Here is a 26,395-nt window from a genome sequence, read left to right as displayed (position 1 = left end):
AGGTCTGTGGCACTGTGAGCAGCAGCGACCATTCAGGCACCAGTGGAGGTGACTGGTTGCAAAGGGTGACCAGAAACACAGAAACCAGAAATAAGTGTGTTGGGTGGGCCTGGAGTCAGATTAGAGGGATGCGTGGCTGTCACATGCGTGGAGAGCTGTCACATCTCAGGGAAGATGTGTGCAGACGCTGAGAGGCAAAACGAGAGCTCCGGACTCACTGGGGCAGAAGACGGGTGGCAGCCTCGGGCCAAACTCTTCCCGTTCATCCAGCTGCATCTTCTGTATCGGGAAGGGAGGTACCGGGGCGGGCTCAGGAGGTGCTGGTGCAGGAGCTGGAAAACACCAGAGGGTGACTGTCATTCATTAGCCCACTGTTAACGTGAGGGAGTCCCTCATTGTCTGCTGCCACCAAACGGGCACTGAGGACACAACGAATCTGGCAGAGTCACCTCGGCCAGCTACCCAAGGACCCCTATGGCCAGCGCACTGGGGTGTCCTGCCGAGAGGCAGCTGTAGCCAGGGGCACACTCTCCAGGTCACTGTGCAGCCGAGGGTCAAACACCCTCAAGCAGGGGCCACGGGAGGAGAAATCAGCACTCACAAACCACGGGGGCGCAACGTGTGCCACCCTAGAAAACTAGTGAGGGCTGATTTCACTCGAATGAACTGTCAACAAAGGGAAAAATGAAAATAAACTGGCACATTTGTATTAAATACCACATTATTTAAAAGATGTTTATTAGAAGAGAAAAAATGGCAAAACTATGCATGTTACAAGTTACATGTTATCAGCGGTTATTTCTAGGAAAAGATTACGAAGTATTTAAGCTCTCTACATTTCTTATGTGTGGGGAGCATGGGGAATCAATCCTGAGGCCTTCACACTGAGCTATATCCCCAGCCCATTTTTAATTCTGAGACAGGGTCTTGGTACATCACTAAGTGTCTCAAGCTGGGCTCAAATTTATGATCCTCCTGCCTCAGCCTCCCAGAGTACTGGGATTACAGGTGTGTATCATCATACCTAAGCACTTATATACTTTTAAGACTTGCAATTTTAAAAATGGGTTTTTTTCCCCTTCAGATACAATAAATTGGGATTTGCTATTTCCTAAAGATAAATAATATTTTCTATTTCTGTGTAACTTTTTGATTAAAGCCCTCAAAAATTTTTTTTCGGGGCTGGGGATTTAGCTCAGTGGCATAAGCACCTGCCTTGCAAGCAGGCGGTCGTGAGTTCAATCTTCGGTACCGATAAAAATGAAAAAAAAAAAAGTAAAAAAAATTTTTTTTCGGTACCAGGGATCAAACTCATGACCTCGCGCTGGCCAGGTAGGCACTGTGCCCCTGACCTTTAGCCCTGGCCAAAAACATTACTTTTAAATGAAAAATATTTTTACATTTCTCTCAATTAGGTTAAGTTGGAAAATCAGTAATCAAACACGGCTGCCCTAAAATCACACAGACATTTACAGTGGAAGAATGCTGGGGTTGGGGTGTTGTTCAGAGCCGAGGCACCTGCCTGGCATGTGAGCCCCGAGGTTCTACACTCAGCACTGCAAAAGTAAGCAAAGAACTCTGTTCTGCCACCCTGACTGCTGATCCCCTGGTTTAAGACTGAAGACCGAGACCCAGCGTTTTCCCCTTTAGGTCCCCAGGTCTGAGACACTGACATACCGTGGGCCACAGACACAGCTTCCCGGGTGTCGCTGTCCTGTGTGCCCCCGAAGCCGGCCTCCTCCGGGCCCGCCTGCTCGTCCTCACTGTTGTCTTGCTCTTCCTCCTCAGACGAGGACTCCGAGGAGCTGGCAAAGATGGCCTTGAACAAGTCCATGGACGGGCGGCTGCCTTCCCCCTCGGTCTGTGGGGCTGCACCACTGTGCCCTGTCTGCAGAGCGGTGGGTAACAGGAACACGTGAGCAAGAGCATCGGGAGTCGGCCTTCCAGAGCGCACTCAGTCACATGCACACCCAGGCACACACACACACCCGTGTGCCCGTGCCGGTGCACAAGGCTGTGCACAGCCACACACTGCCTGACTAAACCATGTCACTCCCGCACCATTTACTTTTCTGATGCTTTTCTAGGATGTGCCGCGTAAGCAGAACTAAACCACTTCACAGAGCCTTGTCATTAATCAGGAGTGTGGAGGGCCCGAGAGATAAAGTCAAGCTCACTGACGCTGTCCTGTGTTCAAGAGATGCTTCAAACCTTCAGGGCTCGGGACTGACGGTAAGAAAGGTGGCGCCCATAGGCCACACTGCAGAGAAGCGCTCTCCATGCAACCGAGACTGAGCCGGGAAAGGTCAATAAAATGGTCACATCTTCCCGTGCAACTACACAGCATCCTTCCTAAAGTAAGCCCAGGTGATGGACAGTCTGGCTAACAAAAGGAGGCTGTAACTGTGCCCAAACTGGTGCGGTACCCATGGGGCAAAGGTATGAAGCAGACAGACCACTGCTTGCCACCAGCATCTCACCAGATGGAGACCAAGAGAACTCAGTGCAGACAGTGGTGGTAGGAGACCCCCCGGGACCAGCCTGCAGGAGCCACTCATCCTCCACGTCCCATGGGAGACGCCTGAGCCAAGAGACTGAAGAGGCCTCCGGGCTTGTGTCCAGCGTGGGCCTGGACTCTGATACCCAGTCCTTTCTGCTCTTGGTCAGTGACAACTCCCCAAATCATGACACATGCCACAGCAGTGACAAACACCCACAGGAGGAAAACTGGTACAGGATAGTGAGGGTTGTATTTTGTTTTTGGTACCAGGAATGGAACTCAGGACCTCTCGCTTGCGAGGTGCGTACTGTGCCACTGAGCTATATCCCCAGCTTAAAGGTTGTAGTTTTAAGGCAAATTCTTCATTGAAAAAATAAAGATCGGCGGCTGGGGATTTAGGGATTTAGCTCAGTGGCATAAGCGCCTGCCTTGCAAATGGGCAGTTGTGAATTCCATTCCTGGTATCGAGAAAAACAAAACAAAACAAAACAAAGATGAAAAGTGATTGTTTAGATCTCCGGTACCAAAAAAAAAAAGTAAAGTGATTCTTTAAAAAGTCAGGCTGGGTGTGGCATTGCACCCCCATAACCTTAGCAAGTCTGGGAAGCTGAGGCAGGAGGATCACACATCCAAGCCCAACTTGGAAAATTCAGCAACTCTGCGAGACTTTGTCTCAAAAAATAAAAAGGGACTTGACATATAGTTCACTGTAAAGACCCGGGGTTCAGTCCCCATTAACACACACACAGGCACACACACATGCCAGGAACGTGTCCAGAATTTATTCTCTGGACATCATTTCCCATAAAAAACACCGCAACAAGGACTGATTCTGGAGAGAGGGGCGAGGAAAGAACAGGGTCGAGATGTGCAGAACACGCAGCCAGTGTGAAGGCCCCACGCAGCTGAGCCGCCCAGAATCTGATCACAGAGACAAACACAGCACCACCTTGCTTCCTCTGGGGGAAGTCGGAGCCGTGGACCCATGGGGCTATCATAAATAGGTTTATGAGGAAAAGGGCATCTACATATTTCAAATGCTCCTAGATATTAATTTAAAATAATTAACTACACATGTATAATAAATTCAGAAACAAAAGGCCTTACTGATTTCAAGAGGGAAAACACTAAAACTTTATAGTAGAGAAGCCAGGCAGAACCTGTCTACGCAAGTGACCCTCGAGAGTGTCAGTCAAGGGACACACTGGGACAGGTGCCACCTGACAGGGTGTGAGGACAGCACAGCACCTCCTCCGGGCTGTCTCAGTCAGAGAAGAAGTCCCGCAACTAATCCCGAGGAAGCACCAGACAAGCCCACGAGAGCAGCGGCCCGTGCAGTCCTGGCTGGACACAGAACCTCGCCAAGTGCGGAGATGTGCACAGGGGTCCCAGCTGCTCGGGAGGCAGCTCAAGTCCAGCCTGGGACACACTCTCATCTCAACCAAATCAACTCAACAGACAGCAAACACACCATGTCCATACGGACAAAGCTCCCTAACACCCGGTCACACTCTCCCAAGAGATGTGTTCGTTTGCATCTGTGTAGACTTAGAACCACGACAGTGTACAAAGGCTATAGCAACATGCTTTTTAAGAAAGTCTAGAAGCTTCCTAATCTGGTGGAATCACTGAGCCAGGGACTGGTAGTGGGTTTATGCTATTAAAAATGTAACAGCAAGACAGGCATCGTAATGGTACACACCTATAATCCCAGCACCTGGCTGAGACAGGAGCGTCACAAGTTCAAAACTGGCCAGGACAACCGAGTGACTTAATGACACACTGTCTCAAAATAAAAAAATTTTAAAAGGGCAAAGATCCGTGATTCTGTCTACAGTATCAGGAAACCAGAACGAAGCGACCTCAAGAGGTCCTTCAGAAGGAAATGACATGAGAGGAAAACTTGGAACCTTAGGAATGAAGAAAGAACAGAAATGATGACCGTCTGAGCTTCAGCTCTGCCCTCCCTCTTTACAGGTGTGCGCCACCGTGCCCAGCTAGCACATCAGTTAACAGAAAAACAAAAAATACATGAAAGCATTAAATATTAAAAGCAATTAAGTAAAACTTTTAACTATTAAGGCAACAATTTAAAAAACAGCAATGGATATCTTCTCTATTTTTCCACAAAAGAACACTTATGGATTAGAAAATTAATTTTCCAATATGAACCTTGTTTCAATGCTTGACGCAGGTGAGTCATGCTAGACAGAGAAACCTATAATCTTTCCTAACACTTTTTCTTTTTTCCAGGGCTGTGGACTGAACCCAGGGCTTCCCCACTGAGCCACATCTCTAGTCTTTTAGATTTTAATTTTGAGACAGGATCTCACTAAGCTACTGAGTTGCCCACTTGGGCTCAAACTTTGGAAACGCCTGCCTTGGCCCCCCAGAGTGCTGCTCTACCGCACCCCATCTCTCCTCCCATGACTAAAGCCACAGCTGAACTGCTGGACTGCAGAGGCGGTATCAGCCCAATATAACCCACGGGCCAATCCAGTCTCTGGCTTGTTTCTATAAATAAAGTTTTATTGGAACACAGCACTTGAGTTCCTTACATATTTGCTCATGGTTTCCTTCATTGTCAACAGCAGAGATGAGCAGTCGCCAGAGACACTGCATGGGCCAAGAGACCCAAAGTGTGTACCACCTTGGCCTTCAGGAAAAGCGTTTGATGAGCCCTGCTATGAGGTAACATGGGGCAAGGGTTACCATGGAGAGAGGGCCAGGCCACAGTCGGTCTGAACCTGGAGCCTCACATACCTTATTTGGAAGTGACTCTGGTGGTGTGCGCCCTTCCTCGGTGTTCACCGAGGGACTGGGCTCTGGCTTAGGGGCACCAGCTCTGGATCTAGCCAGACTTAAAAACTCGCTAATGGAATCTTCCTTCTTTTCATGTTGAGCTGCATCCCATCTGGATGGTTTCCTTGTCTCTGAAAGGTAGGACATGGGCCTGACATTGGAATCAGCCAGCAAAAGGAGAGTTCCTCACTGCGGACATGTCATGCGCCCGGAGCAGCGGCGCTGCCGTGCGCTGTGCAAGGCGCTGGGGAAGTGGGACAGACGGGCCCCAGGGAGCCCACGTCCAGACCAGCGCAATGTGAGCCGGCGGAGGGGTGCGAGAGGGTGGTAGTGGCGGGAAAGCCTACACTATGGGTACCCTTAGGACCAGACCCCCTGTTCTCCTAGCAGGTGACAGGTTCAGGTGCTGCTCAGTGGGGACCCCAGAAGCCCTGTCCCCGTCCGAACCTCGGAGCTGTGGGCCTTTTTCACTGGATGCTGGTGCTGTGGGCGGTGGGGTGGTCTCCGGAAGAGTCAGGAAGTTGAAAACTGAGTATTTGTCCCGTTTCACTCTAGGTAACCCAACTAAAGTTGAACTAGGGGTTGAAAAGAAAAAAAGATACAGTTTTAGAAACAAATCCTAGGATAAAATCCATGTCCTGTAAAGTTTTTGGTCTGCCCTCTCTGCCCAGCTCTCCTACTAAGGATACATCTTAGATGTCTGCACTTCACAAAGCAATTTAGGAATTCAGACGGCTGACTTTAGAAGGTGTGAGTTTTTCTTATTATACTAAGAGCTAGAATGCATCACTTTTTTTTTATAGTGCTGGGAACTGACCCAGGGCCTGGCACATGCTAGGCAAATGCTTCACTACTGAGCTACTCTCCCAGTCTTTTTGAGACAGGGTCTCAGAAAACTGCCCTGACTAGCCTTGAACTTGTGGCCTCCTGTCTCAGATGGGATCATAGGCATGAGCCACCACAACTGGCTGGAGTTTAATTTAGCAGTCGATTTCTACTGCTAAAACATATCCACCGTTTCTGGTATAGTTTGAATCAAGTGATTATGCTTTCTGGCAATGTTTATAATCAGTTAAGAAAATGTTGAACATTAATTAATTAATTTATTTACTATTTTAGGGTTTTTTGGAGACAAGGTCTTACTATGCAGTAAAAGGCTGCCTTGAAATCAGGCCCAGGTAGGCCTTGAACTCATGGCATTCCTCCTATCTCAGCCTCCCAAGTGCTGGGACTACAGGCATGCACCACTACACCTGGCTGAGCTTTCATAGAGAATTAGGAAATGTAAGAAATTGGACTGGTGGTATAGTTCAGTGGTACAGCACTTGCTTCATATGTACAAGGCTCTGAGTTCCATACCCTGGACCACAACCACCAAAAAGAAAATGTAAGTAATATCTTAGATATAAAACATGTGAACAGCATTTAAAAGATGACAAGCAAAAGTATTTAGCTTTTGTAACTAGGTGCATCTGAGTTTCACATTTCAATATGGATAAAGTTTGCTATCTAAATATTTGGGTTTTAGAGTGTGTGTTTGTTTTGAGGTACTGAGAATTGAACCTAGGCCCTTTGTACTAAGCTAAATCCCAACGCTTTTTAAAAAAAATTATTTAATCTGGGGCTTAGCTCAGCAGTATAAGCTCCTGCATGGCAAGCAAAAGATTGTGAGTTCGATCCCCAGTAATACCAAAAATAAAAATAAAAATAAAAAGAATTTGGTTGCCAGGTGTTGGCAGCGCTTGCCTATAATCCTAGCACTTGGGAGTCTGAGGCAGGAGAATCAGTATAAATTCTATGCCAGCCTGGGCTACATAGTGAGTTCAAGGCCAGCTTGAACTATATAGCAAACCTTCCCTCAAAAAAACCCAAACCAGCAATCAAACAAACAACAAGAACAACATTTTTTTAGATTTTGAGACAAGGTCTTGCTAAATGCCTAGAACTCCCAGACTGGGCTTGAATTTATGAACCTCCTGCCTCAGCCTCCCAGAATGCTGGGATTACAGATATGAACCTGCACACCTGACCTACTATTTAGGGTTTTTTTTTTTTTTGTCTTTTTCCTTTCTATCGGTACCAGGGATCCAACTCACGACCGCCTGCTTGCAAGGCAGGCGCTCATGCCGCTGAGCTAAATCCCCAGCCCCTATTTAGGGTTTTTTTTTTAAACAATGAATTAATAGAAGTTAAAGTGAATCTGCAAAATTCATAACTTTAAAGATTTATAGCTAAGTCGATCTAGACAAAGGAAATTATAAGGAGAAAGTATGAAGGGAAAGTTTGTTTGAACGTGGGAGAACATGTTTTGTAAAAATGCAGAACATTTTATGGGGCTCACCCTGGATAGGGATCGGGGACATTGAACCTCTTACACAGAAGCTTGTCAGGGTGCCACTCAAACACATCGCGGGTGAGCTTCCCAAACATCTTCATCTTCACGGCGGACTGCTTGTCAGTCACATCGTTCTGGGAAGACACGAGCTGTTTCACAAAGTGTCACATAACCGACCTGACAGCATGTCCACTTACAAAGTGTTTAGCTTCATCGTCTGGCATTTCTGGTCAGTCAGTCGGTTAGTCAGTTAGTCGATGAGTGTCTACATGCGGAAGTACATTTTCAAGCAACTGTCTAGAATTACAAAATACTATACACAGTATTTTTGCTTAAGTACCTTGGAAACCAAAGCATAAAAGCATCTCATATTCCACTATGCCATGTGTCTTTTGAACTTTTCAGTGACAGATTTAAAATATTTAATGGTACCATGTTTTAAACTGAAAATAAAGCTCTGTGGTAGAGCATGGGCATTGTATGTGCCAGGCCCTGGGTTTAAACTCTGGCACTGCTAAATAAATAAAACACACTTTGCTGGGTAGGAATGCGATGGTGACAGACCTCTTGGTCTCGAGGGACTTCTACTTGCTCTGAGTCGTCTTCCTCTTTGGCGTGAGTGAACCTGGAGGACAGGGTCGAATGGGAAGCCGTGTACAGCTGGGCAGCCCGCGCAAACTCTTCCCGCTCTCGGCCTCGCTCCCACTCGGTCATGCTGGGGTCCAGACAGCGCTCCAGAGCGTCTGTGGTGAGGGGGCAAGACGGGGCTTAGGGGGACCGTGGAGGGCCTGGAGGGCCTCCTGGGAAAGGGCCCCCTCACATTCCCGGGCGTGGGCAGGTGTCACACTGGCAGGACCCCTGGTAACACTGCCCCTGCCTCCCATAGGAGCTTTTATTGAACTCTACCAAGCAGAATGGAGAAAAGCATCCGAGAGACCACTGCTTAGGGACACCTTTTTTTTTGGTCTTTTTCCTTTTTATCGGTACCGGGGATCAAACTCACAACTGCCTATTTGCAAGGCAGGTGCTTATGCCGTTGAGCTAAATCCCCAGCCCCGGGGACACCTTTTTGAAGCAAAGAACCTGGAATCACTCTTGGAGAATAAGTTCACCCAGCGAGATTCCTTCTGCCTCTAACCTTTTTCCTTAAGTCAATAATTCAACAGCCTCATTATGCTTCTGAGTCAAACTTCAGACTACGGTTAGGGACTGGACAGTTGGCATATAGCAGGACCTAATGTGCTCTTGGTCAGAGATGTAGCACTGCCGGGGATTTAGCTCAGCGGCTCAAGTGCTTGCTTGGTAAGTGCAAGGTTGTGAGTTCAATCCCCGAAACTCAAAAAAAAAAAAAAAAGAAAGAAAAAAGAAAAAAGAAAAAAAAGAAATGCAGCACTGACAGAGGTCAATCATTTCCAAACAGCAAATTAATTTAGTGCTGGCCCCTGGCAGCACTACAGAACGGCTACCGAGGAACCTGAGCTACTGGGTCTGCTCTGCTCAAGAGTCTGGGTCTGAAACTTTTGCATCCTTTGCAGCAGGACAGGCAGAAACCCTGGCTAAGCAGAGTAGTTCAATTTTAAATCTGGGGACAGTAAGAGAAAGAGGGCAGATTGAGGCACAGGAGACCCAGATGAGCACCCACCTTTCTGTCCCTTTTTCATATGCAGTAAGAACTTTTCGTATCGTTTTTGCTTCTCTGGATCCTTAGCAAAAGGTCTGAAGTTGCTGGCTCTCGTGGGGGCTGTTGCGCCACCCAGGGCCACGTGCCAAGGGCTGTGTCCGAGGTCCGGTGAGGAGGGCCTGGCTCTGCTGTTTGCTGCGCTCTGTGCCAGACTCCTGGCCTGCAGCTGCGCGGCTTTCAGGTCAGTTGCCAGCTTCATTTCCTTGATCCTCTCTCTGTCTTTTTGGGACAGAAACTCTAACACTGAAGTTGCTGAACCTGAATAAAAAAATAGTATCCAGAAAGGATGGAAAGTGTCACAAGGTGTTTATACTTCTTTGTATGGTCATTTTCCATAGCACACAGTTACATAATGAGCTGAGACTCATCGGGTTGGTCTGGTTTCTATGCTCACAGATCCCAGGGAAGTAGGCAGTGATGTATCTCCTGTTTTACAGTGACAATCTGCAGGCTAACACTTGGTTGGACCATTATGGTTGAGGGGGGCTTCTGTGAGAGAAGCCGGCCAGACCCGGGAGGAGGAACGGAATGCAGGGGAATGAGAGGCCAGAAGCTGGGTGCTGGTACAGAGCTGAGAGGACTCGTGGGGTGGGGTCTGGGCAAGAATCGGGGCTCCTCCCTTCTGGGCCGAGCAGTGCTCGGCGCACCTCATAGACTGACATGGGGAAGAGCAGGGAGAGCAGGAAGGGGAGGGCGTGGGCACACAGCTCGGTTCAGGGAGATGCCACCAGGCTCCCAAATGACAATGCTGCAGGGCTCAACTCCCTTGAGACCCGAGGCTCTCCCCCCCCCCCCGCCCCTCTTTGTCCTGCGCCCTGCTGGCCTTCTCCATTCTCTGGACTGTTAGGCACACTCATCCCTTTAGGACTTTCACAAGGGGAGCTACCCACCACCTCCCTCCCTGGGAAAAAGCATGCTTTCCCTGGTTGAGCAGATGAAGCGAGCGTACCCCATTCCTAAAGCATAACAAATGCCTGAGAACAGAGGAGTTTAAGGTAAAAGTTGCAATTTTACAACAAACTGAAAGTGGAAAGACAAATCTGAAAAAAGAGAGGGCTTGTACACTATTCATGCGCTGTTCACAAGAAATGACATCATTCCTACAGTTTGGGAGGACAAAAGCACACAGAGAGCTTCAGCTGGGGCGGCACCTTCCATTCTGAAGCTGCTGAGAGATTTTTTTCAGCGCAATGGTTTCCATGATTTCGTGGTGCGTACCTTGGACTGGCATCTCTCCTAGTAATTCCCCCCGCTTGGAGGCATTCAGTTGGTGCCTACTGTGTGTCGTTGGGTCGTGCACTGCCTTTCCAGCCGACTCTGATAACACCTGAAGTAAACGGGAGTTCTCCGAGGTGGCGGCGACCACAGGTCGGAAATAATGGACCGGCCGATAGTCCCTGGGCAGCTCGGGTGGTGGGTAAATCTTAACAGAAGAAAACAACAAAATCCAGGCATTACAGGCTGCAAAAAGACCACGTTAAATTTAACCTGGGAAATCCACTCCTGTCCCTCTGCTATGACTAAGCCTGCTCCTTCCCAGCAGCATCCAAGGTGGCCCTCGGAGCATCACCAGGATGCACTGTCTCAGGGCTCATGTATTTTGAACCTCATGTTTGCACCCATGTTTACACAGAAATGAGGATGTGCATGGATGACAAGAAGAAAGATGATGGGCAGCTTGTGTAATGACCCAGGCAGAACGGGCCCACCATAGAGCACGGAACAGAAAAGCATGAGCGATGTTGTGAAAAACATAATAGCTTTAAACCAGTTACTTTTAAATTGAGAATTCTGAGCCAGGCAGGCGTGATGGCACACGCCTGTAATCCCAGCACTCAGGAGGCTGAAACAGGAGGATTGCTGCAAACCTGGGCTACGTAACGAGTCCAAGGGCAGCAGGAGCTACACAGTGAAACCTGCCTCCAAAAACAAAAACAAAAAAGATAACTTTGCTTCTATTTCAGTTCCAAATTTAAACCTCAGGCCATATTTTTGGAACCAAAATAGCTTTAATAATCCAAATAACTGAAATTTAAATATATTTGAGAAATTCAGGAGTTTTTCATTGTGAAGGCATTAATGAGGGTAGAACAAAAGTTAGAAGAAAAATATTACGTGTGTGTGTGTGTGTGTGTGTGTGTGTGTGTGTGTGTGGTGCTAGGGATCAAATCTAAGGCCTCATGAGCGCTACCCAAGCGTTCTCCACTGAGCCACACCCCAGCCCAATATTAGATGTTTTAAACAAGTACACTAAATGGTCTCGCACGTTCTGATGTAACAAACACATCTTAACCTAGAGTTCAAGTTAGTCTGTTTTCTAGATTCTGAAGGGTCTGAGAAGAGTCAAGCCACCCTGAATTCTGCAGTGCAGGCGGCCTTGGCTCCTCTGGACTCGCCTGCACTGAGCCTAGTCCACCCCACAAGGTCTGCTGCCTTCACTGGAGTTTCCCAAACTCCCCAGGTGTTGGTCAGGTCCAACAGGTGGCTACATCGAAAGACCAGGAAAGAGTGGCATTATCAGTGTCAAGCAACCTCACTTTACAAAATCATTTTATCCTGATTACTTTCTCTGAAATGAGAAGACTTGCAAATTGGCCACAAGACATTCTCATGGTGCCACACACAAAACCCCAGAAGACTGAGGACACACCTTTGCATGGTTAGTATGTGTAGGCTTTAGGATCAGTCTCCTGTAAGAGAGAGGGAGAGAGGGAGAGAGGGAAGGAAAAAGGAGGGAACAAAGGACCCAAGCTGGGGAGACATACATGTAATCCCGGCACTCTAAGAGTGTGAGGCGGGGGGATCAGTGACTCAGCAAAACCCTGACTCAGAATGAAAAGTGAAAAAGGATGGGGATGGAGCTCAGTGTGAAGGGCCTGGATTTAATGCCTTGTACTGCATACAGAAAAAAAAAAAGAAAGGAGGAGGAGGAGTAGGGGACAGGAGAGAGGGGGAGGGAAGGGAGGGGAAGGGGGAAGGAGGAGGAAGAATCACAGACCAGAAAACAAGAAAGGCAAAGGAAAGCAAATGGAAAAAGCAGCAGAGAGGAGAGGAGATCCAGAAGCACCTGGGAGAAAAAAGGGGTGTGCGCATGCCCCATCCTCCTATCCCCATTGGACCCAGTGCATCTCTCTCCCTCTCTTGGTTCTCTTTGGCCTCCCAGGGTAGTGGCTGGGTTTTAGCCACCTACCTAAGACATTGGTCCACCTGTAGGAGGCTGAGGGAACCAGCTCTTCAGAGTCATTCCTGAGCAAAGCCCCACCCAGGGAGGGGTTTCCAGGACCCCTGGATTCGGCCTTTCCTCCACTGCCAGCACTGCCAGCTGCTGTTCTGTGTCATGCTCTGCTAGCCTGTGCCACACCCTCGCTGGTGGGGCTCCCCAGGCTTGGGACTTGGCGACCTGTGTGTCTGCCGGAGGCCGGAGGTGGAACCTGGGGTCTCATGAGCACACTACCCTAAGCCACATTCCCAAGCCGGGGGCCGTTTATGTTTGAATCCTAAGTCAAATGAGTGTATCTCTGTCATTTTAAACTACGCCTCCTTTTCTTCCACGTCAAGAACTCACATTCTGCTTTGGTATTACTTGACATTTCTGGGAGTAATAGCTACTTACTATATGTCTAGCACCGTGCTAAATATCTGTTTGTTGTTAGAAAGTCTCACTATCAAAACTAAACAAAGCCAAGCCTCTGTAAGCTGAATGTGGTTTTTCAGGCAGCACTGCCCGCCTCCTCTATTCTGAAAAACCACAGGCCATGTCTTAGAGGTGCTTAACAAATGTTTGCTGAGTGAAGAAAGTAAAGTGGATTAGAGCGTGGGCTAATCTAAATAAGGAGTGGTGACAGGTAAATGGCCAGGTGCCCTGCCTGAGCTGAAGCGCCCATGTCTGGTTCCTGACCGTCCAGAAGGCCTTTAGGCTCCCCTAAACCCGACCCACTGGTCACCACTCTCCCCTCTACTCAGCCACAGCTGTGGAGTCCAGGAACCTGGCTTGCATTGGCTTCAGAGCCAGGAGGAATCAGGACTGTGGGTCCTGATGGTTTGGGGGGATTTTCCTACTTTCTCTGGGGTTACACTGCATCAGGAATGGCAGCGGTGGTCCTGGGGAGGGAACCCAGGTGCTGGCACACAGCAGGCAAGCGCGCTCTACCACAAAGCACTGGTCTGTCCACCCCACCCCTGGCGTGTATCTTCTAAGGGAAACAAACATTACTTTGAAGTTTGGATTTCAAAGATTAGCAATTAAATTAGGCATAACTGTGCGCACCTTTAATCTCAGTGCAGAAGTATTGTAAATCTGAGCCCTTTGGGGTGGGATGACTTGGTGAGACCCTACCTCAAACTTCAAAAAAGAAACGGCGGGTGATGTCACCCTGAATTCTGTCCCTTCAGGATAGGGGTAGAGAGGGGGATTAGCAATTGGACGTTTTGAACACAACCCAGCTACTGACTAATGTTTCTAAGGCAAGTTTTTTTTCTAGACATTGTTTCCTGACATGGTCCATACTGACCCCAACTCACAGTTCTGCTTCAGAATATGTTTTTCTGGAAAGCAGAATTTCCCTATATTTTCAATAAACATAACAGGTCAGATTATGTAACTGTACCAATCCAAGGAAAAAAAAGTTTTAATAAAAAAACAACTCTCTTACTTTTTTAGATGATAAAGGTTTAGAAGCCAAGGAAAATCCATCCAAAATTTTGCCAATATATCGAAGATCTTTCTCTGATTCTACAAAATAATGTCATCAATTAATTTGAGAAACAGAGACAATTAGAGTAAGACAAAAGACATGAGCATTACACACAGTACATGTCACTGGTGAGCTCCCTGGGGGGGGTGGCAGGGTGGGGGAGCCAGAGCGGGTGTAAAGCCTGCGGGCCTCTGTTTACACACTGACTGGTGGGTGGTAAGCCTAGGGATATTCTATGGAGTCAAAGGTCACAAGAAAAACTATCAAGAGGAAAATGGGTAAAATAGAAATCACAGCAGTGAGAGCCATTTCTAAGACAACAACAAAACCCATGAAAACAAACAAATAATTGTTTGCATTTGCTATTTTCTCTACTAAAAATGTAAAAGGACATTATTTGGGAGGTTCTGTTCACATGTATATATTCTGTAAGAGATTACTTCAACAGAGTTTAAATAAATTTGACAAGTATTAAATCAAACCTTAGCTGACGGCAGCTCACATGTCTGAATAGATTAGTTCTACCTCAGTGCTCACCTCCTGACTTTTTAAGCTGTTATCGTGACTATAATCAAAGAACAGGAAGTGCTGTTTATTCAGCCGGGGAGGCAGTCTGTGTGCCAGCGTCTGGTCATCCCATGCCCACCTCTGGGACAGACTTCAGTCTCACTTCACCAAGACTCTGACGCCCAGAGCAGCAGGCAGCCTGACCTGGCCTCGTGGGCGGCAGAGCTGGCTGACTCTGAACCTCTCCCCACTGTCTGTCCCCTGCACACCCGGATGGAACCTGAATGCCTACTTGGAGCCGCCAAACCTGATTCAGTCTATGCTGATGCAGAGAGCTCCCCAGGAAGGCGATTAGGCAAGAGGAAGGGGCTGGAGGGACATACGGGAATGGATCTGATCCAAGGTACAGGCGACACTGTAACCCAACAGTCTGTGAAATCAGCACACGCTAATTTAAAACAGAAAAGAGCCAGGGGCTCAAGTGGGGAGACAGACTGTGTCTGCTGCAGGCTGCAAGGGCCCCTACTCCCAGGCCCGGGCCTGGGCTTTGGAGCTGCTCCCCTACGCTGGCTGTCCGCCAGGTCCTCGAGCCCTTGAGCCCTCTGACCCACAGCGGCTCTGCGGGGGGGCTTGGCGCTGATACACTCGCTCTTCTGCAGCGCAGCCCCATCTTGATGGCGGGCTCTGGCTCTGGCTCTGGCTCTGGCTCTGGTCCAGTCTAAATGTCGCTTCTCCTTCCCATCCCACACAGACCTCTCTCCTCTCCCCTGCATTTCTCACTCTTGGAGGCCAATGCTCCAGTATGGATCTTGCAGCTGCTTCCTCTTGGGGTCCTCATGCTCACTCCCACCCTGGGGTGCAGGTCTGTGCAGTTACCTTTCTGACTTCTATACTGCTTGGGTGCGGTCCAGCCGTACAGTCCGTCTCCAGGCTCCTCGTCCTTCAGGACGGTGTCATACTTGGACAGTGTTTCTGTGGCATAAATATCGTCATCTTCCTCTTCCAGGGCACCGACACCGAAAGCCTTCAAAAAATAAAGTTTCAGGGGCTGGGGATTTAGCTCAGCAGCATAAGCACCTGCCTTGCAAGCAGGCAGTCATGAGTTCGATCCTCGGTACCGATAAAAAAGGAAAAAAAAAAAAAAAAAAGGAGAAGCAAAAAATAAAGTTTCACAGTGAGCAGTTACAGCTTCCACACTGTCTGCACTGAAGGCAGAGCTCCTGGAAGGATGCGATCAATGGGTCACAGTAGCATACCCTGATCACCAAGAAGCGAAAGAGAGCCCCAGATTAACACAGCCTCAAATCTCTTGGAAAACAGCAGCCAGCAGCAAACGCCATGCAGCGATATGCATCCCCTAGCCACTGTGGCCCAGCGCCAGTGCTGGCGACCGGTCTGAATACAACTGTTCCTCCAATGGTAGCTGTAAGGACTCCTGGTCCTGTTGGGAAAGTCTTCTACAACTTCAATTTTGTTAGAGAACTAGAGTGAAAAAGTAATAATGAAATGAAAGCTCTTGTTTTCTAAATGCATTTTAACAAAGAGCTCTGAATTCATTTGGGAGGATGGGCAATCAGGAAACACTCTCCATCTTTCCAAGAGTAAAAAGCAAGTCTCCAAGTAAAGATTAACCCTGTGTCCCCAGCTGAGGACACGAAGCACTGGGAAACAGCCAAGAGGTGGTAAAACTTGGACCTAAATTTGGAGAGGCAGACTGTAATTAGAATATTACTAACCCAAAGGGTAAGGCAGTGCTGCGTGCAGGCCTGTAATCCCAGTACTATGCAGGCTAATGTGGGAGGATTGTGAGTTTAAGGCCAGCCTGGGTTACAGATCGGGTTCAAGGTCAGCTAAAATACATAGCGAGTTCTTGTCTCACAAGAAAAATCAACGAGTGGTTTTCTGCTTGGCTCACAACTCGAGAAAGCAATCCTCACCCCAGAAACATGTAAACTCCATCAAGCAGATGGGCACAGGCTCTTAGGAGCCCTTTATTAAAATCAAGACCATGTGCTTATGAGCCTTCCAGAAAACATGCTGGGAAAACATAACCACTTCAAAGTCTGCATGGAAAGTGTATTCAATTACTAGTGGTTCTGCCTTTATACACAGAAACACTTTTACCTGGCCTGAAATTCCCAGTTTTCTTCCTTTATTTAGTCCAGCATCTCCAAGAAGACTGCTGGCCCCCTGGGGTTCCCCACTGAAAAGATTAAAATGTTCGGCTGAAGTTCCAAACAGTGCTTGGTGGGGATCCAGGCCCTTGTACTCCAGCCCATGCACATTATCCTTCGGAGTGAAATCCACAGGGGTGACATCTTTGGGGGCAAAGGTCACGTTATCTGGCAAGTAGTCGTCATCTTCATCCTGTTTCCAACATTTAAAACAGCATTAAGGCGACTCACTGGCCGGCAAAAAGTAAACCCACAAAATATTATTTTAAAACACAGTGATTGGGCTAGGGATTTAGCTCAGCAGCATAAGCACCTGCCTGGCAAGTGCAAGGTCATGAGCTCAATCCCCACTACCACAAAACAAAAACAAAAACAAACAAACAAAAAAACCCACAGTGATTAATTCCCAAAAGATAATTACCAAACGTTCATTTACAGTGCTCCAAGTGACCTAGTTGCATCCTTGCACAAATGGTATTAACTCAACTCCATAATGAAAATGAACAGACTAAGGCTATCTAAAGTGCAGGTGTGTTCCTTGTATTATCTGACAGAATGAGAGGAGTTTTAGGGGATGGGTGCTCCATGGTAATAAGATCTCACTGATTTCTTTCTTTTGGTCTTTTTGAGACAGGGTCTATGCAGTTGAGGCTGGCCTTGAGCTCACTTTGTAACCCAGGCTGGTCTTGAACTTGCAACGATCCTCCTGCTTCAGCTTGAATGTTGGATTACAGACATGAGCCACTATATCCAGCTTGCGACTGATTTCTAAAATTGTGTCCAACCCTAAAATCTCAGGATCATTAAGAAATACCTCTGATTGTGAACCAGTGAACCCAATACCTCTGATTCTTCTGAGCCTCCAGGGGGTAATGCACAGCCATAGATTTTTACTCCAGGATCTAGAAAAGAGATTTCAAAGGCATTAGCCATGAATAATCAACCAACCAAACAAACAAAACAAAACCAGCTCATGGGCCCTCTTCAGAAGCTTATGTCTGTGCTTACAAAGGGCTGCAGCTTTAGTGAGGTGCACCTAGCACATCACTAGAGGATTCTCCCACCAGCCCCTCAGCACTGGGCAACAGGAAGTGAGCAACATCACTTCCCCAGGAAGAGCTCCCAGGAAATGCTGGATGCACTCAGAGTTCAGGTTAAACTGTGATGGAATTCCAAGTGAGGACAGGAAACACGACCTTTCCTACACTGCTGATGGGAACACGGACAGGAACAGTCCCTCTGGAGCTACAACCCACTACACATAAAAAGCCTCAGAGCTGGGTGTAGTGGTGCAAGTACTCAGGAGGCTGAGGCAGGAGGATGGATATGAGCTTGAGTTCAAGATAGTCTGGACTAAAAACTGGCCTTCCACATGCTAAACATTAAAACTAGACCCATATCTTTCACTATGCACTAAACTAAAATCCAAATAGATCAAAAATGTAAATATTAAAACAGAAACACTGAATCTGCTGGAAGACAGAATATGTAGAACTCTTGAGAGCATTGGGGTAGGCAAAGCTATAAACAAAACCTTAATTGCACAACAATATCATAAACAATCAACAACTGAGATCTCATTAAAAAGCTTTTATACAGCAAAAGCAATCATCAGCAGAGTGAAGAGACAACCTACAGTGTGGAAAAAAATTTTGCTAGCTATTCCTCAAAGGACAAGTATCTAGAATATATAACTTAAAACATCAGACCCCTCAAATTTAAAGACCCAATCCAAAGGTATCTGAAATGAACAGGCAATTCTCAGATGACGTAGAAATAGCAAATAAATACATGAAAAATGTTCAGCATCACTGATCATTCAAGAGACACAAATTAAAACAACTCTGAGATTTCATCTCAACCCAGAAAAAAATGACTACCATCAAGAAATCAACCAATAACAAATGCTGGCGGGGCTATGGGGAAAAAGGATCCCTTCCTCATTGTTGGTGGGAGTGTAGACTGACTCAACCATCACGGAAATCAGAGTGGAGATTCCTCAAAACACTAAAACTAGAGGTTTCAATTGATCCGGCTGTCCCTCTTCTTGATATCTTTCTGAAAGAATTAGAAGTGTAATACCATAGTGATAATATGCGTATCTATTTTTATGATGGCACACTTTGTAAGAGCCAAATCTTGGAAACAGCTCAAATGCCCATCAGTTGGTGAATGGATAAACAAGATGTGGTCTTTTTGTACAATGGAGTACTACTCTGCCACAAAGAAGGCTAGGCTTGAGACATTTCTAGCTAAATGAATCCACCTTGAGATCACACTCTTAAATGAAATTAATCGGACACATATATTTAAATACTACAATATTTCTCTGGTGTGAGAAACTGAAAGTGTAAATAAGGACCAAAATATATAACACATATAGGGAAATGGGAAGAAAATGTTCAAATGGGAAGGGGAGGAGGTAGGGGGGAAGAAAGGAAGGAAAAGAAAAAATGACAAAAGAAGGGTAAAATGGAAACAAAGCTTTTGTAAATAAGGAAGGGAAGAGAAGTTGAAGGGAGCGGAAGGGAATGGGAAAAAAAGAACAATGCATACCATGTATAGGATGTACAGACACAAACTCCCTACGATGAACGGCATCATTATGTATATAAAAATGTGTATTTTTAAAAAAAGATCACCCTGGGCTATATAAAATGGACAAAAGGAAAAAAATAAGAACAAAACTTAAAAGTATGTAATATATCATGTTGAATCACTTCCAAATAATATAATTCATGGTCAGCCTGAACTAGTGAGAACCTCTCAAAAAACAGAAAGACGAAAACAACAATAAAACAAGGGGCAAGGAGAAAGAATCTAGTGCATGCTGTACAATACATGACAACCAACAGACATACCCGGTTTTTGTCGCCGTGGCCTTCTCTTTGTTCGAGGACCGATTCCTTGTCCTTCTTTCCAACCCATTTTTCTTAGCAATTCAAAACCCACAGATAACCTAGGATGTCAAGACACAGGAAATGAACTTCTTTTACAACATCAGCACCTGCAGTACAGAGCAGGCAGCGTCTGGGTCCTGGACCCCGCGCTTCTCACGCCCGCCGGCCTGTGCTCACCCCACAGCCAGCTTACACTCGCACCCCTGCTGGCCCAGCCGCAGGGGACTGGGTGTGCTGGGCACCCGAGTGTGGGAACATAATCAGCGTCCTGTCTCCCCAGCCTTCAGAATGGATGCTAGGGGACTGTAGATTGTCCTTGCCTCGCACATGGCCGTGGAAACCACGAAGACCTGAGGCTGCCTGGGCAGCCACGTGCCCAGGAGCAGGATGAAGTATGAAGGAAACGGGCAGAGCGAGGCAGCCGAGGAGAGCCCAGCAGGCCTGTGTGGGAGGCCCCACAGCACCCCAGCCTCCCTGCACCCCAGCAGCAGAGCCAGGGCCTGGGCTCTCCACTTACTCCATGCAGCAGTGATACAAGACCGTGTCCGCAATGCCTGCCCCTGTGCTTAGGGTTCTTGGCTAAGACAGTGGCTCTTACTTGCCACCAAACTACCCCTACATATGAAGGTCTCACAATCAGAATTAAGTCCTCCTCACTTTGCTGGTGCTATGAAGTCATCAAGCAGAGTGGCTCCAGGGATGGGGGCAGTGGCAGCTGCCAACTGTCTGGCCTTTTCTTGTATTTTGTCTTTGGTTTTGGAAGCAAAATCATCTGTGGTGACAATTGCTTTAGGTGCAATCCCAAATTCACTAAGATCCTTAAAAAAAAAAAAAGAAAGAAATTCAAACAGAATTACATTATTGGAAGCGATTCATCATGATACAGGACATAACTTTAATTTTCTTTATTTTCTTTATTTATTTTTTGGTTGGGGCAGTACTGGCGATTATCTCAGGGCCCTTTCACTAAGCGGCCTTCCTATTATTTTTTTTTTTTATTTTGAGACAGGGTCTTGCTAAGTTGCTAAATTACCCCTGCTGAGTACAAACTTGAGATCTTTTTATCTCAGCTTCCCCTCAACTCCTTTTTCTTAAAAGAAAAAAAAAAAAAAAACAAGTTAAAACTGCAAAATTTAGCTGGAAAGTGGCACACTTCATACCCTAATTTACAAAGCCCTTTCCCCTTGCGTAAGGTAAGGCTGGCACTCAGTGGCAGCACACACACATAACACCACGCTGGAGAGAGGAAACCAGTGCTTCTCAACAATATCGAAGGTCAGTGTGAAAGGACACTTGGGTTCACAGCCAGCGAGCACCTGTGAGCTCCCAGGTACCAAGCACAGAGCTCTGCACTTCCCAGCCAGGTGCTGTGGCCGCCTCTCCAACAGTCACTGTGCCTCCCGCTTTCCTCACAGACCCCAAAGTTGCTGCCTTCATCTCTGTCACTATTCACTTCAGGACAGATACCCCACTGTAGGGGTCAGGGTTCGCAAGTGGGGTTCATGTTTTACTCAAGCTAGTCACCTGGTTCCCTTCCCTTCCCAGACTGCACTAGGAAAGGGCACGGAGAACAGTTCTTCCCAGCACGTGTGAGGGGAAACACACTGCAGCACTAGGGCGACAGGTTTCTCTGCACTCAGGACAGGACACCAGAAAGGAAGTCCTTTCACAGACAGTGTCCTGGATGTGCCAACTGGAACGACTGCCCCCATCTTCCAACCACAAAGAGGGGTAACATAGGGATGGGCTGATAGGGAGAAGGTGACAAGAGAGTGCTGAGGCCTCGGTGCATGTAAACTTCTCATCAGACACGATTTATGACTATCACAGTTTGGATCTTCTTACAGGGTAGATCTAAAACATCTCCCAGAAGGTTCGAGTGTGGAAGATAAAGGAGTCAGAGGTGCTGTTCTCATCAGTGGATTCCTCCATGGATAAGTTCAGCGGCTGAAGGTGCTGCTGGGAGGCAGGGTCTGCAGGGCTGGATCTCAGAGGTGCGGCCTGAAAGGTATTCTTGTCCTCAGCCCACCCTTCTCTTTCTGCTTCCTGGTTGCCCCAGCTGAGCAGCTTTCTTGTATCATTTCCCTCTACCATTCTGGTTCTGCCTTAGAACCAGATAACCATGGACTTAATATGCCAAATTAAATCTCTTCTCTTTTAACTTTTGGGTAGTAGGTATTTTGTCCCAGACACGGGAAAGCCGACTAATACAAGTCTCGAATGTCCCCCAAAAGCTTGCATGTTGACAGCTTGTAATACAGTGTTCAGAGGCAGCACCTTTGGGAGGTGACTGGATCAGGAGGGCTCTGACCTCATGCATGGATTCACCCACTGATGAGCCCACAGCTTAACGAGCTATAGAGAAGTGGGAGGAGCTTCAGGGGGCAGGGCCTACTTGGAAGAAGTAGGCCCTGGAGGTGTGGCCTGAAGGGCATCTGGCCCTTGGCCCTTTCTCTCACACCCTTTCTTTGCTTCCAGGCAGCTGTGAGGTGAGCAACTCTGCTTCACCCCTGCATTCCCTGCCTGATGTCCTGCCTCGCTACAAGCCTAATACAATGGAGCAGCTGACCATGCACTAAAACCTCTGAAACCCTGAGCCAACATAAACTTTTCCTCCTTTAAACTGATTGTTCAGGTATTTTGCTACAGTGACAGAAAACTGATTGACACAGTCTCCTAATAGATTATGCTACTCCAGCAACGATTATGCTACCTTTCCCCTCCGTGCAGCCGTAAAAGTCCTTTATTTAATCTTTATGATGAATCCAGGCCAAGGTGTTTTTTTTTTTTTTTTTTTTTAATTGGTACCAGGGATTGAACTCACAACTGCCTGCTTACAAGGCAGGTGCTTATGCCGCTGAGCTAAATCCCCAGCCCCCAGGCCAAGGTTTTAAGATAAAGAGATTTAATTTTCATCTAGTTGCTCCACTATTCCTTAAAGCATTGGGTGCATATGAGTTACTGCAAAAAGCTGTAGGCTAAGCACCAGGAGACAGTGCTTTGGGGACAACTGAAACTAATTCAAGTAATATGTCACATGTGACTTTCCTCTTATACTTCTGACTTTAGAAACTGGCTCCAGAATAAGGCACTGCTCCAGTGCAGGAAAATCCATCGATGCACATGTAGTGCAAATGCCTGTAGTGATAAAACCTTAGAAGCAAAGAGCAAATTGCACATTGGAGATTCCAGAGAAAGGGAAGGTGCCACAATAACCAGCCACACACAGCCCACCCGCTAACTGGCATTTACGTTTTGCATACCTACCTCTTCATCCATAAAATCTTCAGGACTGAGAACAGATCTATCTGCTCTATTCTGTCGTGAAGACACATAGGTGGAGGGTGTCCATCCTAGAAAGCAGAATTCAGTTTGATAATCCTTGACAGCTTTTTGCTATAATTAAATAACTGACATGGAAGGACTTGAAATCGCCAGTAACTACAGACTCTAAGCTACTGCCCATCTCACTTTTACATGGACGTAATTACTCTACATGAACTTGTGAACTTTTCTTGCTCCTATCGGCAGCTCTTAGTGGCTTTAGTAAGGTTCCTCAGAAGAAGCTGATACCAAGTGAAATAAAATTCCATTTTGAAAGTTAAACAATTAAAGGAGCTGGGTCTGGGCCCCTGTAGTCTCAGCTACTTGGGAAGCTAAGGCAGAAAGATCACTTGAGCCCCTGAGTTCAAGGCCAACCTGGGCAATGTAGCTAAATCTTGTCTCAGTAAATGAACTGTGAACAACACAAGTGGATCTGAGTGGAAAGGTGCAAGGTTACTTTAAAAGATAAGACTACCCTGGGACCAGAGCCACAGCAAGCTGCACAGCCATAACATATCTAAAGAGTCGGGGTGGGTACTACAGCTGTGGGGTAGGATGCCTATTTAACATGCAGGAGATCTGTGTTCTGTCTCCCGCACCAAAACAACAGTGTCAGAAACCCTGTGTATGTTGTTTTAGTAACATAGAACTGGTTATACTATGTAATGTGACAATTTTAACTAAGTTTTTTGTAAGTCAAAGTGAGTAACAACCAGTCATTCTGTGGTCCCCAGTGTCAGGAGACAGCAGCTGATGATTCCCTGGGGCAGCTCTAATGCCATGCTGGCTTCTTATCCTCTTTCACTCTTGGTGGCCTTATCTGCAAAATACCTGGACATCTGTCATCCTCCTGAGTGAAACTGTAAGGGCACTGTGCATGGCAAAACCCTCAACCATACTCATTATCATGGTTAACCAGCAGATTAGAATGTATCCATTTGCTATAAAGTATAAAAAAAATGCTTTCCCTGTTTCAGTTTGCAATGAATGAACAACACAGAAGTTAACTGTGGAAACATTATAAGCATTCAAAGTACACCAAAGACTACTGTGTATCTGATAAAAGGTTAGAGAAATTTTTTTTAAAGTTAGGGGAGGGGAAGAAATCTTAAGATATTTCAATTATTTGCTTTAGCAGTGTGACAGCTATAAGTGGGGAAACCATACCTTCTTTTGAGCCAACAGTGTTGAAGTACCCAGCAGAGAAACCTCCACTAAAGGCTCCATGAAATCGCTTATACCTTCCCTTTTCATCTCTGACAGTTTGGTCCTGAAGAGGAACTGGTTTCTTTGGTCTTTCACCTGAAAAAAAGAAAAAAAAATTTTTTTTTGTCTTTTTCTTTTTTATCAGTACCAGGGATCGAACTCACAACTGCCTGCTTGCAAGGCAGGCACTTATGCCACTGAGCTAAATCCCCAGCCCAAGAAAATGTTTTTAACCATGTGGTTGAGTTAGCAAGAATTAGGGGAAATTTTGTTTCTTAAACACAAGGAATTGCTTGCTTCTTATTACTTCAAATGTAACAATGTAAATTACTATGCTAGATTTTACAATGTTAATACAGTATAGAAAGAAATATAGAGTGGTACTTTGGGTCACAAACTTAATTTGGACTATGATTTTGGAAAAGATGGCCCCGTTTGTGTTTGTGTTTGTATAAGAAAGATGGCTGTGGTTGTTTTGTCAGCTGATGCAGTTTACAAACAAAAACAAAATTTTGCCAAAAGCTTTGGTTTGCAAACAAAAGCATTTATGAATTGAGGTACTACTGTACAATATTTTGGAAACTATATATGATAATTATATAGAAATAAGTTATAGCAAAAATTTCCTGCTTTTTCACTAAATTTCACTACAAAAAACAAATTATACTAAGGAGGACAGTTCAAACAGATGGAACATCTAAGCATTGTGGTGCACACGTATAATCCCACCACTCAAGAGGTGGGGGCTGGATTGCTATGAGGTGGAGGCCAGTGAGCTAATAGTGAGTTAAAGGCCAGCCTAGAATACAACGTGAGATCCAGTATCAAAAAAAAAAAAAAAAAAGATGAGAGTAGAAATTTCTTGGCTGGGGCTGGGGATTTAGCTCAGGGGCATAAGCGCCTGCCTTGCAAGCAGGCAGTCGTGAGTTCGATCCCTAGTACCAACAAAAAAAAAAAAAAAAAAAAAAAAAAAAAAAAAAAAAAAAGAAAAGAAAAGAAAAGAAAAGAAATTTCTTGGCAAAGAAGGAGACAAGACATGCAGAGGTTTACAACAGTATAACACTTATGTACCTCTTCCAAAATTCCTAAAACAGCATCTCTGTCTCCAGAATACTTTGAGTATTGTTCAATTACTCAAATCTGACTTTTTATTTTGGAAGGAGGAGCTGGGGATCGAACTCAGGGCCTTGTACATGCAAGGCAAGAGCTCTACTACTGAACACACATCCCCAGCCCTACCCAAATCTTAAGTTTCCTTAAATTCTAAGAATCTCCTTATTTTTCAGTTTATGTTCTTTAAACTTATTCCTTTGTCATGCTTTGTTGAAAAGGGCTGGGTTGCTACTTCACACAAGCAAAGGGCAATTGATACATTTTGGACAAAGTTAGAACTCTTTTAGAATTACAGTTTCATGTACTATGACTAGCTAATTTTACCAACTCCAATTCAAACTTTTGAATTTATTTAATTTTTTAAAAACTAATTTATTTTTTAAAGGTTCAGAATAGAAAGCAGATTCAGTGGCTAAGGACTTGCTTTTGAGCCTACAGTGCTATAGACATTAAAGCCAACTGCACCTTTGCTGGTGCTAGCTGTCAGCAGCTCACCCTCTGTTGCAATTTCCTCATCTGCAAAATGAGAACATTAATACTAACAGCTATTTCATAGTTATGCAAATAAAGTAATTTCTATAGAATTCTTAACAAGAATAAGGAACACACAGTAAACACTTTAAAAGTGGTCACTGTGATACTATATTTTTTCATAATGTCCTATTATAGTTATTATTCACAAAGTATGATAATATGTTAAAAAGTAGTTATCTATCTATAACTACCTATAACTTTACCTATTAGGCCATTTTACTATGTTGCCCAGAATGGTTTCAAGTGATCCTCCTGCCTCAGTACTCCAAGTAGCTGGGACTACAGGTAAACGCCACCCTGTACAGCTTTTCCTTTTTCTTTGTTTTTATTTTAAATCCAGGTTTCACTATGTAGTTCAGGCTGCCCTTAAACTCACTATGTAGTCCAGGCAGGCCTCGAACTCGAACTCATAATGACCCTCCTGCCTCATCCTCTGGAGTGCTGCAATTACAGGTGTGCACAACCAAACCTGGGTCCTCAAAATTCTTAAGCTCTTAATGTCTTTAATTTTCTGTAAATTCATTCTTGACTTTATCCAAATCCTTTTTCTGGTCACGAAAGGGTGATGGGGCTGGGAGTGTAAGTGGTGTAAGTAAATAAGTGTAAGCTTAGCTGTGTAAGTGCT

At 45.9% G+C, this 26,395-nt stretch overlaps 1 protein-coding gene across 4 annotated transcripts in view; it reads right to left on the bottom strand.

Annotated features, from left to right (window-relative positions):
- Positions 1-26,395, bottom strand: part of Gpatch1 (G-patch domain containing 1) — a 34,402-nt gene that overhangs the window by 6,592 nt on the left and 1,415 nt on the right. For 2 of the 4 annotated variants that reach the window (XM_063252933.1, XM_063252931.1), the window contains exons 2-17: positions 24,085-24,219; positions 22,861-22,946; positions 20,251-20,411; positions 19,555-19,652; positions 17,537-17,595; positions 16,644-16,886; positions 15,396-15,543; positions 13,971-14,050; positions 10,537-10,741; positions 9,280-9,576; positions 8,202-8,380; positions 7,644-7,786; positions 5,750-5,877; positions 5,264-5,433; positions 1,678-1,888; positions 219-332 (exon numbers count right to left, since the gene is read on the bottom strand). In XM_063252933.1, the coding sequence (XP_063109003.1) occupies positions 219-332; positions 1,678-1,888; positions 5,264-5,433; positions 5,750-5,877; positions 7,644-7,786; positions 8,202-8,380; positions 9,280-9,576; positions 10,537-10,741; positions 13,971-14,050; positions 15,396-15,543; positions 16,644-16,886; positions 17,537-17,595; positions 19,555-19,652; positions 20,251-20,411; positions 22,861-22,946; positions 24,085-24,219 (2,457 nt within the window). The remainder of the gene's footprint in view (positions 1-218; positions 333-1,677; positions 1,889-5,263; positions 5,434-5,749; positions 5,878-7,643; positions 7,787-8,201; positions 8,381-9,279; positions 9,577-10,536; positions 10,742-13,970; positions 14,051-15,395; positions 15,544-16,643; positions 16,887-17,536; positions 17,596-19,554; positions 19,653-20,250; positions 20,412-22,860; positions 22,947-24,084; positions 24,220-26,395) is intronic. The other 2 variants (XM_013146922.3, XM_063252932.1) reach the window with 1 other exon arrangement.

The sequence above is a fragment of the Cavia porcellus genome, unplaced genomic scaffold, assembly GCF_034190915.1.
Source record: "Cavia porcellus strain 051 isolate PalLab524CR breed Dunkin Hartley unplaced genomic scaffold, mCavPor4.1 scaffold_7, whole genome shotgun sequence".
Classification (NCBI taxonomy): domain Eukaryota; kingdom Metazoa; phylum Chordata; class Mammalia; order Rodentia; family Caviidae; genus Cavia; species Cavia porcellus.
The sequence above is the reverse complement of the archived record's forward strand: the minus strand, read 5'-3'. Positions and strand labels throughout refer to the sequence as shown.